Source organism: Pongo abelii, chromosome 5 (assembly GCF_028885655.2).
Source record: "Pongo abelii isolate AG06213 chromosome 5, NHGRI_mPonAbe1-v2.0_pri, whole genome shotgun sequence".
Taxonomy (NCBI): Eukaryota; Metazoa; Chordata; class Mammalia; order Primates; family Hominidae; genus Pongo; species Pongo abelii.
Genome location: NC_071990.2, coordinates 152529349 through 152548814, shown reverse-complemented (window position 1 = coordinate 152548814; position 19466 = coordinate 152529349). Strand labels below are relative to the sequence as shown.

The 19466-nt window shown below is 42.4% G+C and overlaps 1 protein-coding gene across 9 annotated transcripts in view; it reads right to left on the bottom strand.

Moving 5' to 3' along the window:
* MTHFD1L (methylenetetrahydrofolate dehydrogenase (NADP+ dependent) 1 like) overlaps positions 1 to 19466 on the bottom strand; it is a 240498-nt gene that overhangs the window by 181931 nt on the left and 39101 nt on the right. For all 9 annotated transcript variants that reach the window (XM_024248174.3, XM_002817487.6, XM_063725059.1 and 6 more), the window contains exon 9: positions 1363 to 1454. In XM_024248174.3, the coding sequence (XP_024103942.2) occupies positions 1363 to 1454 (92 nt within the window). The remainder of the gene's footprint in view (positions 1 to 1362; positions 1455 to 19466) is intronic.

Here is a 19466-nt window from a genome sequence, read left to right as displayed (position 1 = left end):
TTTTATTCACGTCTAACTAGGTTTGTAGGTTTTTCTTAAAAAGGAAAATGTGAAAACCACTAGTTAGATATACAACTATTCAATACCGCACTGAAGAATTTGATAATATTAAAAGAAGCTGCTCTGTTTCTTAAATATGCACGCATGAACTTGATGATCCAGCTTAATTCTATATTTCCCTTGCAGACTATTAGCTCTTCATACTTACAGCAATGAATCTGAGAATGTTTTTAAAAATGTACATCCAGGGTTATTTCAAGTCACAGGCCAGAACTTCTGACTATGTTCATTGTTTTTGTTAAATTTAAAAAAAAAAAACAGGAAAATGTGAGAAAATACACTATTAAAAAATCCAGGTGTGGTGATGCGCACCTATAATCCCAGCTACTTGGGAGGCTGAGGTGGGAGGATTGTTTGAGCCCAGAAGTTTGAGGCTGCAGTGAGTCAAGATCACACCACTGCACTCCATCCTAGCTGAGATTCTGTCTCTTTAAAAATAAATGAATAAACAGGCCAGGTGAGGTGGCTCATGCCTGTAATCCCAGCACTTTGGGAGGCCAAGGCTGGCGGATCACATGAGCCCAGGAGTTTGAGACCAGCCTGGCCAACATGGTGAAACCCTGTCTCTACTAAAAATACAAAAAATTAGCCAGGCGTGGTGGTGCGTGCCTGTAGTCCCGGCTACTCAGGAGGCTGAGGCATCAGAATCGCTTAAACCCAGGAGGTGGAGGTTGCAGTGAGCCAAGATCGCACCACTGCACTCCAGCCTGGGTGACAAAGCGAGACTCTGTCCCATGGGGGAAAAAAAAGAACCGTGAGCCAATTAAATCTGTTTTCTTTCTAAGTTAACCAGTCTCAGGTATTTTTTTTTTTTCAGTCTCCCTCTGTCACCCAGGTTGGAGTTCAGTGGTGCAATCTCAGCTCACCACAACCCCTGTCTCCTGGGTTCAAGCGATCCTCCCGCTTTAGCCTACTGAGTAGCTGGTATTTCTTTATAGCAATGCAAGAATGGACTAACATACCACCTAATCTGTTAATCTACTGCCAAATCTCTGACTTGAAGAAACTGTGAGATAATAAATGCCTTGTTGCTTCAGTTGCTAAATTTTGGGATAATTTATAACACAGCACAAGATAACATACACAGTCCCCAGTATGGGTCCCTGCCCCACACTGCCATGTGATCATAGGCAACTCACTTCATTTTTCAAAATCACCATTTCTTCACTTATCAAATGGGCCTAACACTGTGTATGAAGTGTTTAACACCGTACCTGGTAAACAGAAACCACTTGCAAAATGTTAGCAACTATTAATCAAACTTCCAAACTCAAGATTCTCAGACAGCTATGTTGAACAAACCTGAATTCGCAGAGCTGCAGCAAGGAGAATCACATCACCTTCCTCAATGAGTCCACCAAAATGTATTCTCGGAGAGCCATACCCAACCTTCCCTGTAAAAAATTGGAGGGAAAAAAAGACTTTCAGCACATGGTCATTTCTAACCAATTGCTCCTTGTAAACAGCTAGCACACTGAATAATGGTCTCATTTTTCACCAAGGAAGTTAGGATGTTGGGGCATGGCTGCAGACTGGTCACCTCTGGCACAGGCTTGGGGCCCTCCATTGGGCCTGCTTCACATTTTGCATTAGAGAAATGGCCATCTGGCCGGGTGCAGTGGCTCACACCTGTAATCCTAGTACTTTGGGAGGCCGAGGCAGGTGGATCACCTGAGGTCAGGAGTTCAAGACCACCCTGGCCAACATGGCAAAACCCCATCTCTATTAAAAATACAAAAATCAGCTGGGCATGGTGGTGTGTACCTGTAGTCCCAGCTACTTGGGAGGCTGAGGCAGGAGAATCGCTTGAACCTGGAAGGTGGAGGTTGCAGTGAGCCAAGATCATGCCACTGCACTGCAACCTGGGTGACATAGCAAGACTCCATCAAAAAAAAAAAAAAAAAAAAAAGGCCATCTAAGCTATTAACCTGGGATAAATGGATTTAAAAAATATAATGAAGCACATCATGTGCTTTCAAAATCGTATCTCACACTGAGCCAGGAAGAAACATCTAGGCACACCGTCTCTTCACATGAGCCCAAGTATCATTCTGATTTTTAAATTATAGCATAATTAGAGATAGAAATAATAGCTCAAGAGAATTCACAGTGAACATTTAAAACATGTGGATGCAACATAGACTGCAGATTAGGCCACAGAATTCAGAGTCAGACTTGCATTAAAAGCATATGTCTTCCTCTTGCTAGAAATTGTGATGTTGGGCCTGTTAATTAATGTGAGTAATATCAACCTCCTAAAATTTTGTGAAAATGAAATATGATAAGGTATATAAAGTTCTTGGCATATAATATGTAGTTTAAACTATTAACATGAAAATAAGGCTCAGAAGAAAAGAACAGGGATATATATTCCACAGCATAATCTGTCAGAATGACTTCATATCCTAACCTTTAGATTTTTTTTTTGACACAGTGGGCTTCATCTTACTAGAAGGATCTAAATTTTTTTTTTTTTTTTTTGAGATAGAGTCTCTCTCTGTCACCCAGGCTGGAGTGCAGTGGCACGATCTCAGCTCACTGCAACCTCCGCCTTATTAGCAGCTGGGATTAAGGCACCTGCCAACACTCCCAGCTAATTTTTGTATTTTTAGTAGAGACAGGGTTTCACCATGTTGCCCAGGCTGGTCTCAAACTCCTGGCCTCAGTGATCTGCCCACCTCGGCCTCCCAAAGTGCTGGGGTTATAGGTGCGAGCCACCGCGCCTGGCCTAGAAAGCTCTAAAATCTTTACTGTACAATACGTAGAAAAATAGAAGCACTTTCACTTGTGGATGCAAAGCGTGAGAAGGCAGATGAAAACACTCACAGGATAGACTGGTCAAAGTGTTACATGAAAGATCAGGCTTTTTTGATAATTTAAAAATTCTCTATCATAGAAGTGATAGAACCAGCCAGGCATGGTGGCTCCCGCCTGTAATCCCAGCAATTTGGGAGGCCAAGCCGGGCAGATCATCTGAGGTCGGGGGTGTAAGAACAGCCTGACCAACACGGAGAAACCCCGTTTGCTACTAAAAATACAAAATTAGCCGGGCGTGGTGGCGCATGCCTGTAATCCCAGCTACTCAGGAGGCTGAGGCAGGAGAATCGCTTGAACCGGGAGGCAGAGGTTGCAGTGAGCCGAGATCGTGCCATTGCTCTCCAGCCTGGGCAACAAGAGCAAAACTCCACCTCAAAAAAAAAAAAAAAAAAAAAAGGGATAGAATCAATTTTCCATCAAAACTAAAAAATTGCATTTTAGGGTATTAACTTTAGAGATTACCTGATTATCAACATAGAAAGATGTTGATAAGAATTCTACTTCTGGAGGGGAGGAGCCAAGATGGCCAAATAGGGACAGCTCCGGTCTACAGCTCCCAGCGTGAGTGACGCAGAAGAAGGGTGATTTCTGCATTTCCATCTGAGGTACCGGGTTCATCTCATTAGGGAGTGCCAGACAGTGGGCGCAGGACAGTGGGTGCAGCGCGCCGTGCGCCAGCCAAAGCAGGGCGAGGCATTGCCTCACTCGGGAAGCGCAAGGGGTCAGGGAGTTCCCTTTCCTGGTCAAAGAAAGGGGTGACAGATGGCACCTGGAAAATCGGGTCACTCCCACCTGAATACTGCGCTTTTCCGACGGGCTTAGGAAACGGCGCACCAGGAGAATTATATCCCGCACCTGGCTCGGAGGGTCCTACACCCACGGAGTCTCGCTGATTGCTAGCACAGCAGTCTGAGATCAAACTGCAAGGCGGCAGCGAGGCTGGGGGAGGGGCGCCCGCCATTGCCCAGGCTTGCTTAGGTAAACAAAGCAGCCTGGAAGCTTGAACTGGGTGGAGCCCACCACAGCTCAAGGAGGCCTGCCTGCCTCTGTAGGCTCCACCTCTGGGGGCAGGGCACAGACAAACAAAAAGATAGCAGTAACCTCTGCAGACTTAAATGTCCCTGTCTGACAGCTTTGAAGAGAGCAGTGGTTCTCCCAGCACGCAGATGGAGATCTGAGAATGGGCAGACTGCCTCCTCAAGTGGGTCCCTGACCCCTGACCCCCGAGCAGCCTAACTGGGAGGCACCCCCCAGTAGGGGCAGACTGACACCTCACACAGCCGGGTACTCCTCTGAGACAAAACTTCCAGAGGAACGATCAGACAGCAGCATTCGCAATTCACGAAAATCCGCGGTTCTGCAGACACCGCTGCTGATACCCAGGCAAACAGGGTCTGGAGTGGACCTCTAGCAAACTCCAACAGACGTGCAGCTGAGGGTCCTGTCTGTTAAAAGGAAAACTAACAAACAGAAAGGACATCCACACCCAAAACCCATCTGTACATCACCATCATCAAAGACCAAAAGTAGATAAAACCACAAAGATGGGGAAAAAACAGAGCAGAAAAACTGGAAACTCTAAAAAGCAGAGTGCCTCTCCTCCTGCAAAGGAACACAGTTCCTCACCAGCAACGGAATAAAGCTGGACAGAGAATGACTTTGACAAGTTGACAGAAGAAGGCTTCAGACGATCAAACTACTCCGAGCTACAGGAGGAAATTCAAACCGAAGGCAAAGAAGTTGAAAACTTTGAAAAAAATTTAGATGAATGTATAACTAGAATAACCAATACAGAGAAGTGCTTAAAGTTGCTGATGGAGCTGAAAGCCAAGGCTCGAGAACTACATGAAGAATGCAGAAGCCTTAGGAGCCGATGCGATCAACTGGAAGAAAAGGGTATCAGTGATGGAAGATGAAATGAATGAAATGAAGCAAGAAGGGAAGTTTAGAGAAAAAAGAATAAAAAGAAACGAACAAAGCCTCCAAGAAATATGGGACTATGTGAAAAGACCAAATCTGCGTCTGATTGGTGTATCTGAAAGTGACGGGGAGAATGGAACCAAGTTGGAAAACACTCTGCAGGATATTATCCAGGAGAACTTCCCCAATCTAGCAAGGCAGGCCAACTTTCAGATTCAGGAAATACAGAGAACGCCACAAAGATACTCCTCGAGAAGAGCAACTCCAAGACACATAATTGTCAGATTCACCAAAGTTGAAATGAAGGAAAAAATGTTAAGGGCAGCCAGAGAGAAAGGTCGGGTTACCCACAAAGGGAAGACCATCAGACTAACAGTGGATCTCTCAGCAGAAACTCTACAAGCCACAAGAGAGTGGGGGCCAATATTCAACATTCTTAAAGAAAAGAATTTTCAACCCAGAATTTCATATCCAGCCAAACTAAGCTTCATAAGTGAAGGAGAAATAAAATACTTTACAGACAAGCAAATGCTGAGAGATTTTGTCACCACTAGGCCTGCCCTAAAAGAGCTCCTGAAGGAAGCACTAAACATGGAAAGGAACAACCGGTACCAGCTGCTGCAAAATCATGCCAAAATGTAAAGACCATCGAGACTAGGAAGAGACTGCATCAACTAACGAGCAAAATAACCAGCTAACATCATAATGACAGGATCAAATTCACACATAACAATATTAACTTTAAATGTAAATGGACTAAATGCTCCAATTAAAAGACACAGACTGGCAAATTGGATAAAAAGGCAAGACCCATCAGTGTACTGTATTCAGGAAACCCATCTCACATGCACAGACACACATAGGCTCAAAATAAAAGGATGGAGGAAGATCTACCAAGCAAATGGAAAACAAAAAAAGGCAGGGGTTGCAATCCTAGTCTCTGATAAAACAGACTTCAAACTAACAAAGATCAAAAGAGACAAAGAAGGCCATTACATAATGGTAAAGGGATCAATTCAACAAGAAGAGCTAACTATCCTAAATATATATGCACCCAATACAGGAGCACCCAGATTCATAAAGCAAGTCCTGTGTGACCTACACAGAGACTTAGACTCCCACACAATAATAATGGGAGACTTTAACACCCCACTGTCAACATTAGACAGATCAACAAGACAGGAATTGAACTCAGCTCTGCACCAAGCAGACCTAATAGACATCTACAGAACTCTCCACCCCAAATCAACAGAATATACATTTTTTTCAGCACTACACCACACCTATTCCAAAACTGACCACATGGTTGGAAGTAAAGCTCTCCTCAGCAAATGTAAAAGAACAGAAATTGTAACAAACTGTCTCTCAGACCACAGTGCAATCAAACTAGTACTCAGGATTAAGAAACTCACTCAAAACTGCTCAACTACATGGAAACTGAACAACCTGCTCCTGAATGACTACTGGGTACATAACGAAATGAAGGCAGAAATAAAGATGTTCTTTGAAACCAACGAGAACAAAGACACAACATACCAGAATCTCTGGGACACATTCAAAGCAGTGTGTAGAAGGAAATTTATAGCACTAAATGCCCACAAGAGAAAGCAGGAAAGATCCAAAATTGACACCCTAACATCACAATTAAAAGAACTAGAAAAGCAAGAGCAAACACATTCAAAAGCTAGCAGAAGGCAAGAAATAACTAAAATCAGAGCAGAACTGAAGGAAATACAGACACAAAAAACCCTTCAAAAAATTAATGAATCCAGGAGCTGGTTTTCTGAAAGGATCAACAAAATTGATAGACTGCTAGCAAGACTAATAAAGAAAAAAAGAGAAGAATCAAATAGACGCAATAAAAAATGATAAAGGGGATATCACCACCGAGCCCACAGAAATACAAACTACCATCAGAGAATACTACAAACACCTCTATGCAAATAAACTAGAAAATCTAGAAGAAATGGATAAATTCCTCGACACATACACTCTCCCAAGACTAAACCGGGAAGAAGTTGAATCTCTGAAGAGACCAATAACAGGATCTGAAATTGTGGCAATAATCAATAGCTTACCAACCAAAAAGAGTCCAGGACCAGATGGATTCACAGCCGAATTCTACCAGAGGTACAAGGAGGAACTGGTACCAACCCTTCTGAAACTATTCTAATCAATAGAAAAAGAGGGAATCCTCCCTAACTCATTTTATGAGGCCAGCATCATCCTGATACCAAAGCCGGGCAGAGACACCACCAAAAAAGATAATTTTAGACCAATAGCCTTGATGAACATTGATGCAAAAATCCTCAATAAAATACTGACAAACCGAATCCAGCAGCACATCAAAAAGCTTATCCACCATGATCAAGTGGGCTTCATCCTTGGGATGCAAGGCTGGTTCAATATACGCAAATCAATAAATGTAATCCAGCATATAAACAGAACCAAAGACAAAAACCACATGATTATCTCAATAGATGCAGAAAAGGCCTTTGACAAAATTCAACAACCCTTCATGCTAAAAACTCTCAATAAATTAGGTATTGATGGGACGTATCTCGAAATAATCAGAGCTATCTATGACAAACCCACAGCCAATATCATACTGAATGGGCAAAAACTGGAAGCATTCCCTTTGAAAACTGGCACAAGACAGGGATGCCCTCTCTCACCACTCCTATTCAACATAGTGTTGGAAGTTCTGGCCAGGGCAATTAGGCAGCAGAAGGAAATAAAGGGTATTCAATTAGGAAAAGAGGAAGTCAAATTGTCCCTGTTTGCAGATGACATGATTGTATATCTAGAAAACCCCATTGTCTCAGCCCAAAATCTCCTTAAGCTGACAAGCAACTTCAGCAAAGTCTCAGGATACAAAATCAATGTACAAAAATCAAAAGCATTCTTATACACCAATAACAGACTAACAGCCAAATCATGAGTGAACTCCCATTCACAATTGCTTCAAAGAGAATAAAATACTTAGGAATCCAGCTTACAAGGGATGTGAAGGACCTCTTCAAAGAGAACTACAAACCACTGCTCAATGAAATAAAAGAGGATACAAACAAATGGAAGAACATTCCATGCTCATGGGTAGGAAGAATCAATATCGTGAAAATGGCCATACTGCCCAAGGTAATTTATAGATTCAATGCCATCCCCATCAAGCTACCAATGACTTTCTTCACAGAATTGGAAAAAACTACTTTAAAGTTCATATGGAACCAAAAAAGAGCCCGCATCGCCAAGTCAATCCTAAGCCAAAAGAACGAAGATGGAGGCATCACGCTACCTGACTTCAAACTATACTACAAGGCTACAGTAACCAAAACAGCATGGTACTGGTACCAAAACAGAGATATAGATCAATGGAACAGAACAGAGCCCTCAGAAATAACGCCACATATCTACAACTATCTGATCTTTGACAAACCTGAGAAAAACAAGCAATGGGGAAAGGATTCCCTATTTAATAAATGGTGCTGGGAAAACTGGCTAGCCATATGTAGAAAGCTGAAACTGGATCCCTTCCTTAAACCTTATACAAAAATTAATTCAAGATGGATTAAAGACTTAAACGTTAGACCTAAAACCATAAAAACCCTAGAAGAAAACCTAGGCATTACCATTCAGGACATAGGCATGGGCAAGGACTTCATGTCTAAAACACCCAAAGCAATGGCAACAAAAGCCAAAATTGACAAATGGGATCTCATTAAACTAAAGAGTTTCTGTACAGCAAAAGAAACTACCATCAGAGTGAACAGGCAACCTACAAAATGGGAGAAAATTCTCACAACCTACTCATCTGACAAAGGGCTAATATCCAGAATCTACAATGAACTCAAACAAATTTACAAGAAAAAAACAAACAGCCCCATCAAAAAGTGGGCAAAGGATATGAACAGACACTTCTCAAAAGAAGACATTTATGCAGCCAAAAGACACATGAAAAAATGCTCATCATCACTGGCCATCAGAGAAATGCAAATCAAAACCACAATGAGATACCATCTCACACCAGTTAGAATGGCGATCATTAAAAAGTCAGGAAACAACAGGTGCTGGAGAGGATGTGGAGAAATAGGAACACTTTTACACTGTTGGTGGGACTGTAAACTAGTTCAACCATTGTGGAAGTCAGTGTGGCGATTCCTCAGGGATCTACAACTAGAAATACCATTTGACCCAGCCATCCCATTACTGGGTATATACCCAAAGGACTATAAATCATGCTGCTATAAAGACACATGCAGACGTATGTTTATTGCGGCACTATTCCCAATAGCAAAGACTTGGAACCAACCCAAATGTCCAACAATGATAGACTGGATTAAGAAAATGTGGCACATATACACCATGGAATACTATGCAGCCATAAAAAGTGATGAATTCATGTCCTTTGTAGGGACATGGATGAAATTGGAAATCATCATTCTCAGTAAACTATCGCAAGGACAAAAAACCCAACACCGCATGTTCTCACTCATAGATGGGAATTGAACAATGAGAACACATGGACACAGGAAGGGGAACATCACACTCTGGGGACTGTTGTGGGGTGGGGGGAGGGGGGAGGGATAGCACTGGGAGATATACCTAATGCTAGATGACGAGTTAATGGGTGCAGCACACCAGCATGGCACATGTATACACATGTAACTAACCTGCACATTGTGTACATGTACCCTAAAACTTTAAGTATTAAAAAAAAAAGAATTAAAAAAAATAAAATAAAAAAAAATAAACCCTTCATTAGACACAATAAAAAAAAAAAAGAATTCTACCTCTGGTGGGGAATAGTGGCTCACGCCTGTAATCCCAGGACTCTAGGAGGCCGAGTAGGGTGGATCACCTGAGGTCAGGAGTTCAAGACCAGCCTGGCCAACATGGTGCAACCCCATCTCTACTAAAAATACAGAAAAAAAAAAAAATTAGCTGGGTGTGGTGGTGCACACCTGTGATCCCAGCTACTAGGGAGGCTGAAGCAGAGAATCACTTGAACCTAGGAGGTGGAGGTTGCAGTGAGCCAAGATCGCACCACTCACTCCAGCCTGGGCAACAAGAGTGAAACTCTATCTGAAAAAAAAAAAAAAAAAAAGATTCTACCTTCCTTCCTTCATCACTTAGAAAATTTATAAAAGTAAACACACATGCAAAATGCTTTAGCCTGCATCCTCCCTTAGAGAAAAGAAATATTTCTAATAGCAACATTTTTGAAGACACTATTTTCTCCTTCTTTGGATCACTCTATTCTTAAATTGTATTAGGGTGTTGGGTAATCATATAATCATATCCCTTGGGTGTTATTTAAAGATTAGCAACACTTCAGCTTTATGAATCATATTTAGGCAAAAGCCAAGAGTCTAGAGGATGAGAGAGAGTTGTTCTGTTTTGTTTTAACCACTAGAGATCTGTACTTAAGATCGTGTCCATAAACGGGCCTCTCTCAATTCTCTATCTTTAAGTGATGGAGAAATGAGAAAAAGCATCCGGGTGCGGTGGCTCACGCCTGTAATCCCAGCACTTTGGGAGGCTGAGGTGGGTGGATCACTTGAGGTCAGGAGTTCAAGACCAGCCTGGCCAATAAGGTGAAACCCTATCTCTACTAAAAATACAAAAAAAAAGTTAGCCAGGCGTGGTGGCAGACGCCTGTAGTCCCAGCTACTTAGAGGCTGAGGCCAGCGAATTGCTTGACCCCGGGACCCAGAGGCTGCAGTGAACCAAGATTGTGCCACTGCACTCCACGCTGGGCAACAGAGTGAGACTTCATCTCAAAAAATCTAAAAAAGAAAAAAAGAAAAAAGAAAAAGTTACATTCCAGGAGCTGGTATCAACTTATAAATGCATATTCCCAGAATTTAATCACAAATACCCTTGTAAGTGAAGAACATTTCACTTCCAAGTTTACAAGACAAATAAGTCCTGGTATAGTTTCAGTCAGTTGCATAGCATAGAACTGAGCAAAAGTGTGGCTATTTTATTTTGAAAAGCTATATGATTCCTGATACGTCTAAAGTTTTCAGCGATGTGTAATCTTTTGGCTTCCCTGGGCCACACTGGAAGAATTGTCTTGGGCCATAGCCACACATAAAATACACTAACACTATGATAGCTGATGAGCTAAGGAAAAAAAAAAATTGCAAAAAAAATTTTATGTTTTAAGAAAGTTTATGAATTTGTGTTGGGCTGTATTCAAAGCTATCCTGGGCTACATGCAGCCCACAGGCTGTGGTTTGGACAGGCTTGGTTTAAACCATCTCACAAATTTCAACAAGCATAATGAGCCAGTAAGAAGATATAATTAACAAAACAAACTCTTTGAAAGTGTCTAGCTGAAGATGGCAGGTGGTACATACAACACTACCCTCTATTTCCAGTCGAAGCTCCATTCAAAGTGAGTAAAAGATATGTTAAAAGCAAATAAGTCCATAAGAGTTAAAAGGGTACCACGAATGACATTTGAGAAATTTGTGGAAGAGAGAGGCAAGTAGGGTCGGATTGAGTAACCACGGCAGAGGAATTTCAAACACCCCAAAATAACAAAAGCCTGAGATGAGGAAGAACCATTTCTTCTTCGTGGACCCTGGATAAGCCCAAAGCTCACAGTCAACAAATATCGAAAGCAAGAATGGATAAAAACTAAGTCCTTGAAACATCAAAGGCTGTCCACCGGTAGCTAGGTAAGGTGACTTTATTCACATACAGTGTTGCTTTCTGATTATTACTGTTATTATTTTTTGAGACAGGGTCTTGCTCTGTTGCCTAGACTGGAGTGCAGTGATGTGATCACGATCATTGCAGCCTTGACCTCCCAGGCTCAAGCAATCCGCCCACCTCAGCCTCCTGAGTAGTTGGGATTGCAAGGGTGTGCCACCACACCTGGCTAATTTTTAAGTTGTTTTATAGAGACGGGGTCTCACTATGATGCCCAAGCTGGTCTTGAGCTCCTGGGCTCAAGCAATCCTCCTGCCTTGGCCTTCTGATTTTTACGTACAGTAGGCTAAGGTTTACTACCTGCGAAGTTAACTTTTGGTCCTTTTAATTAATGTTTTTTAATTACAAGCAATTAAAATTACAAGTAATTAAAAACAACACTTTTTTTTGAGATAAGGTCTGGCTCAATCACCCAGGCTGGAGTACAGTGGCACCATCTCAGCTCACTGTAACCCCCGCCTCCCAGGCTCAAGCCATCTTCCCACCTCGGCCTCCCAAGTAGCTGGGACTACCAGCGCATGCCACAATGCCTGGCTGATTTTTGTTTTTTTGTTTTTGAGACAGATTGTTGCTCTGTCGCCCAGGCTGGAGTGCAGTGGTGCGATCTTGGCTCACTGCAGCCTCCACCTTCTGGGTTCAAGCGACTCTTCTGCCTCTGCCTCCCATGTAGCTGGGACTACAGGCACGTGCCACCACGCCTGGCTAGTTTTTGTATTTTTTTAGTAGAGGCAGGGTTTCACCACTTTGGCCAGGCTGGTCTCAAACTCCTGACCTCAGATGATCCGCCAGCCTTGGCCTCCCAAAGTGCTAGGATTACAAGCATGAGCCACAGCACCCGGGCTTAATTTTCGTATTTTTTTGTAGAGGCAGAGTTTCACTATGTTGCCCAGGCTGGTCTCGAACTCGTGAGCTCAAGCAATCAGCCCACTTCAGCCTCCCAAAGTGCTGGGATTACAAGTGTGAGCCACCAGGCTCGACCAAAAACAACACAATTTTAAAACACAACTTAAAACTCACACTCTCTTAATTATATATAACTCTGGGCTGGACTCAGATTTTCTAATTCAGTTTTAAGATTGCATTGAGGCTAGGTGCAGTGGCTCACACCTGTAATCCCAGCACTTTGAGAGGCCAAGGCAGGAGGATTGCTTAAGTCCAGGAGTTTGAGAGCAGCCTGGGCAACCTGGTGAAACCTCGTCTCTAGAAAAGGTACAAAAATCAGTTGGGGCCGGGCGCAGTGGCTCACGCCTGTAATCCCAGCACTTTGGGAGGCTAAGTTGGGCGGATCACCAGGTCAGGAGATCGAGACCATCCTGGCTAACATGGTGAAACCCCGTCTCTACTAAAAACACACACACACAAAAAAACTAGCTGGGCATGGTGGCGGGCGCCTTTAGTCCCAGCTACTCAAGAGGCTGAGGCAGGAGAATGGTGTGAACCCGGGAGGCGGAGCTGGCAGTGAGCCAAGCTCATGCCACTGCACTCCAGCCTGGGGGAGGGAGTGAGACTCCGCCTCAAAAAAAAAAAAAAATTAGTTGGGCATGGTGGCATGTGTCTGTAGTCCCAGCTACCTTGAGCTCAGGATGCAGTGGGCCTGCAGTTGCGCCACTGCATTCCTGCCTGGATGACAGAGCAAGACTCTGTCTCAAAAAATAAAAATAAAAATAAATAAAAATAAGTTCTGAATCCAGAGAATCTGAAGCAATTCAGACTGGCAACTCAGAATCAGACATACATTTTTAATAAATTTCATGGCTAAAGAAAATTGAGAAAGGTTCACCCCCTGCCAATGTAGGGGCAGGACTCCATCTGAAGGTTGTCTACAGTCTGGGCCTGGGTAATATTCTGGGATCACAGTCCAACAAGGATCTCATCCGAAACCGTGGACGGGTCTTTTCACTTCCCACTAAACACTCTCATCTAACTCATGATTTCTCCAGGGACAAGTCAATGAATCACTTTAAAAGATGGCCATTCTTCTAATGATAATCAAACTTTCTGCAAAAAGAAAATTTAAGGCCAAAGTGTTATCATGCCTTCCTCAGAAATCAGAACCACCCTTTCACTAATATGAGCGGTGCGGAGACCACCCTGGGAAGTCTGCCGGAACAATCACTGCAGTGGGAGGGATGCAGGCAAATTCTTCAGCCTTCCTGCCATCTCGGCTCTGCGGAAACATCTCAGCTTCTATGCAGTCTGGCCAAGGGCATTCTTCTTATCAAAAAAGCATTCTCCAAGCCCAGAGACTTAAATATTTTCTCGCCATCTAGGAGAACAAATTATCCCCAAAATGTATGCGAGGTTTTAAAATCAAGAATGGCTAAAAATTAGAAATCAGTACAGGTAGAACTTGAAAAAAAAAACCACTGGTAGCCAGTTTTTCAGTTAAATATATTGACTTTGTAGGATATAAAGTAAAATGCAATAAATAAAATGAGTATCATGATATGGTTTGGTTCTGTGTCTCCAACCAAATCCCATGTTCAATTGTAATCCCCAGTGTTGGGGGTGGGGCCTGGTGGGAGGTGACAGGATCATGGGAGTGGCCCTTCATGAAAGGCTTAGCACCATCCCGTTGGTGCTGTTCTCATGATAGTGAGTGAGTGAGTTATCCTGAGATCTGGTTTTTAAAAGTATGTAGTATGCACCTCCTCCTCTGATATGGTTTGGCTGTGTCCCCACCCAAATCTCATCTTGAATTGTACTCCCATAATTCCCACGTGTTGTAGGAGGGACCCAGTGGGAGATAATTTGAATCATGGGGGTGGTTTTCCCCATACTCTTCTCATGGTAGTGAATACGTCTCATGAGATCAGATGGTTTTATCAGGGGTTTCCGCTTTTGCATCTTCCTGATTTTCTCTTGCTGCTGCCATGTAAGAAGTGCTTTTCACCTCCCACCATGATTTTGAGGCTTCCCCAGCCATGTGGAACTGTAAGTCCAATTAAACCTCTTTTTCTTCCCCGTCTCGTGTATGTCTTTATCAGCAGTGCAAAAATGGACTAATACGCCCTCCCTCTCTCTTGCCCCTGCTCTGGCCATGTAAGATATATGTGCTTCCCCTTTGCCTTCTACCATAATTGTAAGTTTCCTGAGGCCTTCCAGAAGCCAAGCAGATGCTAGCATCATACTACCTGTACAGCCCGTGGAACTGTGAGACAATTAAACTTCTTTTCTTTATAAATTACCCAGTCTCAGGTATTTCTTTATAGCAGTGTGACAATGGACTAATATATATCATTTGGTAAAATTTTTGTGACAGTGTTCTTGAGAGTTGCAATCCTAGTTTAAATTATTTGAATTCTTACTGTCAAATGGCAGCATATCACTAGTTTTTAAAAGAATGCAATGTAAGACATGATAAAAAAACATATAATTAAAATATTAGTAAACTGATACTAATAAGCTATCAGTAATAAAATAACTTAATTTGGACCTCTGAAACCAAATTAACAAGGAAATTTATACAGTGTTGCATATTCTAAATGACATGAACCTTTACTTTTTTTAAAAAAAGCAAAATATTAAATATATTGTATTGAGAACTAATTAAAATTTGAAATGGAAAACTGGCAATATACTTCCAGGATAGATCTAGAATATCCAGAATTTACAGGAAAAAAAAATAAAAGAAAACAGTGATAGGTACAATGGATTTTGGAATTACTAAAGTTCAAGAGTCATAAGCAAAGATCCTAATTTTATACTAATTGCTTTGGCATAATGAAAATTACATGGATATCCAATTTCTCTAAAGCTGACTTTTCTTACATGTTCAGAATTTCATTGGACTTCTTCCTTTCTTGGGTTTGATTTTTCAAATATAAATGTATATTGTGCCAAGATGGAGTCTGAAAGCTGTTTTGTGTGCAGGTGACATGGCAACAAGGAAGTGGAGGGAGGAATGCAGGAAGTGGACCAGCACTTATTGGCAGCTACCATCAAAGAGGCACTGCCCCGAGGTATCATCTCAGTCATTCCTCCCAACAGCCTTCCTCCCAATTTACCCACAAAGAAATTGGGAATCTTATTAATTCATCAGAGAACTTATTTCCTCAAAGTCACACAGCCTGTAAGTGCAATGCAATTAAGAATTTCTTTTTTTTTTTTTTTTGAGATGGAGTTTCACTCTTCGTGCCCAGGCTGGAGTGCGATCTCAGCTCACCGTAACCTCCACCTCCTGGGTTCTAGCAATTCTCCTGCCTCAGCCTCCTGAGTAGCTGGGATTATAGGCATGCGCCACCATGCCCGGCTAATTTTGTATTTTTAGTAGAGACAGGGTTTCTCCATGTTGGTCAGGCTGGTCTCGAACTCCCCACCGCAGGTGATCTGCCTGCCTCAGCCTCCCAAAGTGCTGGGATTACAGGCATGAGCCACCGCATCCAGCCAAGAATTTTTTTTACACAAACAGCTCCCTTCTCCTTGAGTTAGGTTAATCCTGACTCCAAAGTCCATGTTCTTTCCACTACATTTTTTTTTTTTTTTTTTGAGATGGAGCTTTGCTCTTGTTGCCCAGGCTGGAGTGCATTGGCGTGATCTCAGCTCACTGCAACCTCCGCCTCTTGGGTTCAAGCGATTCTCCTGCCCCAGCCTCCCAAGTAGCTGGGATTACAGGTGCCCGCCACCAAGCCCGGCTAACTTTTGTATTTTTAATAGAGATGAGGTTTCACTGTGTTGCTCAGGCTGGTCTCGAACTCCTGACTTCAAGTGATCCACTGGCCTCGGCCTCCCAAAGTGCTGGGATTACAGGCATGAGCCACACCATGCCCAGCCTCCACTAAGTTCTAATGTCTCCCTTCAGAGCCATACGAGGGAAAGTCTCAAGGTCCCTCAGGGACCCCCGGCACATCAGCATCCCAGGGCTCTTCCCCTCTTCCACACTAAATAGAATTACATTAGCTTAAAATGAAGCTATAAATTACTCTGAGCCACAGAGTTGCTGTTTTGATACTATTCTCTGAGCCTAAGACAGAAGACCAGCTTCTCCTTGGTCCCATTTCGTACATCAGTAAATAAGTCCTAATATTTAGGGTACAAAATGATTTTGCTTATGATGAAATCTGCTGTTTAGCAAGCAGGGCACTACAAGAGCAGTGCGTATTTTTTTCATTTGAAATAATTTTTTTAGGCCAGACATGGTAGTTTACACCAGTAATCTCAGCACTTTTTGGAGGTGGAGGCAGGAGGACTACTTGAGGCCAGGAGTTCAAGACCAGCCTGGGCAACACAGTGAGAACCCTGCCTCAACAACAACAAAAAAAATTCTTTTAATTAGCTGAGGAGGGAGGATTGCTTGAGCCCAGGAGTTTGAGGCTGTGATCGTGCCACTGTACTCTAGCCTGGGCAACAGAGCAAGACTTTTTCTAAGAAATAGGTTTTTTTGGTTGTCTTTTTTTTTTTTTTAAAGTAGTTACTCTTACAGCTAGAAAACAGAATGTTGAAATTTCCTTGTTTTAAAATCTAAACATTGGGCTCATGCAATAGTAGAGTGAACAGAACCAACTAGCTGGGTGTAATTGTTTTCTGAGCTCTATGTCTGGGATATTAGCCATCAGGAAAATCTCTCCTAGGATTACGTATTCCATAAAATGCCTCTACAGAATTACCTCATCATAAATCACAACATCCTATCTATTTTTACGGGGGGAAGGAGGAGGGACTCTGTACCATGAAGGTAAGAATAAAAATTTCATTATAAAACTCTGCCTTCACCCAGCCACAAGTTTATTAAAAGTTCTTCTTCTCATCTTAAGTTTAAATAAGAGCTCTTTTCTTTTTAATATTTCAAAAAGTTTATTCATTTCTTTACAGTAGTGGGATTATGAAAAAAAGAGGGGGAAAAAACCTTTCTCCATTATTCCTAGATCAAATTTTCATACTAAACAAAGTTGCTAAAATTAAAACTTGTAGACTATTTAGAAATGTGCTATTATGGATAGCACTACCCTGAAACTGTTCATCTGTTTCATCAACATAGCATTCCTCATCTTCATCTCAATGACTGCCTAGTTGGCCCCATTTTTTTTTTCTTTTCTTTTTTTTGAGAAGGAGTCTTGCTCTTGTCTTCCAGGCTGGAGTGCAATGGTGCAATCTTGGCGGAGTGCAATGGTGCAATCTTGGCTCACTGCAACCTCCACCTCCTGGGTTCAAGCCATTCTCCTGCCTCAGCTTCCCGAGTAGCTGGTATTACAGGCACCTGCCACCAAGCCCAGCTAATTTTTTTGTATTTTTAATAGAGACAAGAGTTTCACCATGTTGGCCAGGCTAGGTCTCAAACTCCTAACCTCAGGTGATCCACCTGCCTCGGCCTCCCAAAGTGCTAGGATTACAGGCGTGAGCCACTGTGCCTGGCCATCAGCCCCATCTTTAAGTGGGAGACAAATTCAAGGAAATGTTTCTAAACATGCCACTAACTTAAAACTACAAGCAGAGTACAATTCTGAGTCATGCTTATTAACTTGTCAAACACTCAATATTCACAGAGTTAGCCAGGCCCAGTTGCTCATGCCCATAATCCTAGCACTTTGGGAGGCCGAGGTGGGTGGATCACTTGAGGTCAGGAGTTCGAAACCAACCTGGCAAACATGGTGCATCCACACCTCTACTAAAAATACAAAAAAAAAAAAAAAAAAAAAAATTAGCCAGGCGTAGTGGCGGGGACCTGTAATCCCAGCTACTTGGGAGGCTGAGGTAGGAGAATCACTTGAACCCAGAAGGCAGAGGTTGCAGTGAGCCAAGATCTCACCCACTGTACTAAAGCCAGGGTGACAGAGCAAGACTCTGTCTCCAAAAAAAAAAAAAAAATTTCACAGAGTGGTTACTAAGCGTCAGGTACTATTCTGGACACTGGGCATTCAAAAACCAACAAGAAAACTATTAGAGTTGGGCCAGATAAATTTCAAATAAACTCTACTTATAGAATCATTTTGAAATACACAGACCATCCCTGATTTACAACCTTTTCACTTATTTTTCCACTTTATGATGGTGGGAAAGGGACATGCATTCAGTCCCTTTAAATTTTGATCTTTTCCCGGGCCAGCTGTACAAAGAACAAGGCTGTCTTGAGGTGCTGGGCAGCAGTGACAGCAAATTGTGGTTTCCGGTCGGCCATGCAATCACGAGGCCAAACAACCAATACTCTACAGCGTACTGTGCTGCCAGCATTTTTGGATGTTGTTTTCTGTTTTCACATCCCATCCTGTCTACAAATGCCCATTTTTTACTTATGATATTTTCAACTTCTGATGGGTTTATCTGCGCATAACCCCATGGTCAGTCGAGGAACATCTGTAACACCTTGGTCTTTTTTTTCCCCCAGAGAAACATTACATTGAAATCTAATGTTTCAGAGAATACTTTTTTCAAAAATAAGGGCCCTAAAAGGAAACCTTTTTAAAAATAAAGCACTTTCACTAACAAAATATATGTCACTGTCATGTAACCACAGAGCTCAAAGGGATTCCAGAACATCAAAGTAGACTCCTATCTCCAGCCATGACTGCCAAAACTGTCCTACATGAAAACTTTAATAAAACACAGCAAGTAAATATTACAGCAAAGCAGCATTCATTTACAAGAAACAAATGTTGGAACTGATTTTCCTAATCTGACTGGGATTCTGAACAGAGGAAGCCCTGTCCACTGTTAATAGGTTAGGCATTTTTTTTTTTTCAGGGGAAAAAAGTTATATGAATAAATTACGCATATTTTTAAAATGTTATTTAGCACATGCTTTCTGTTTGTTAAAAAGAGCCATTAGGGCCACAGCTCTTAATGCAAGAGCTGAGCTCTGGCTCTTTCCTTGGACTCTGTTCCATTCCACCCTCTCCAGCCCCCAGGGGGTTTTTAATCTGATCGGTCAATTCTGGCAGGAGCTACATTTCCTAGAGAGGAGGGTCAGTATCAACCTCTGGCTAGGGCTCACGCTTTTATGGAGCTGCCTACAA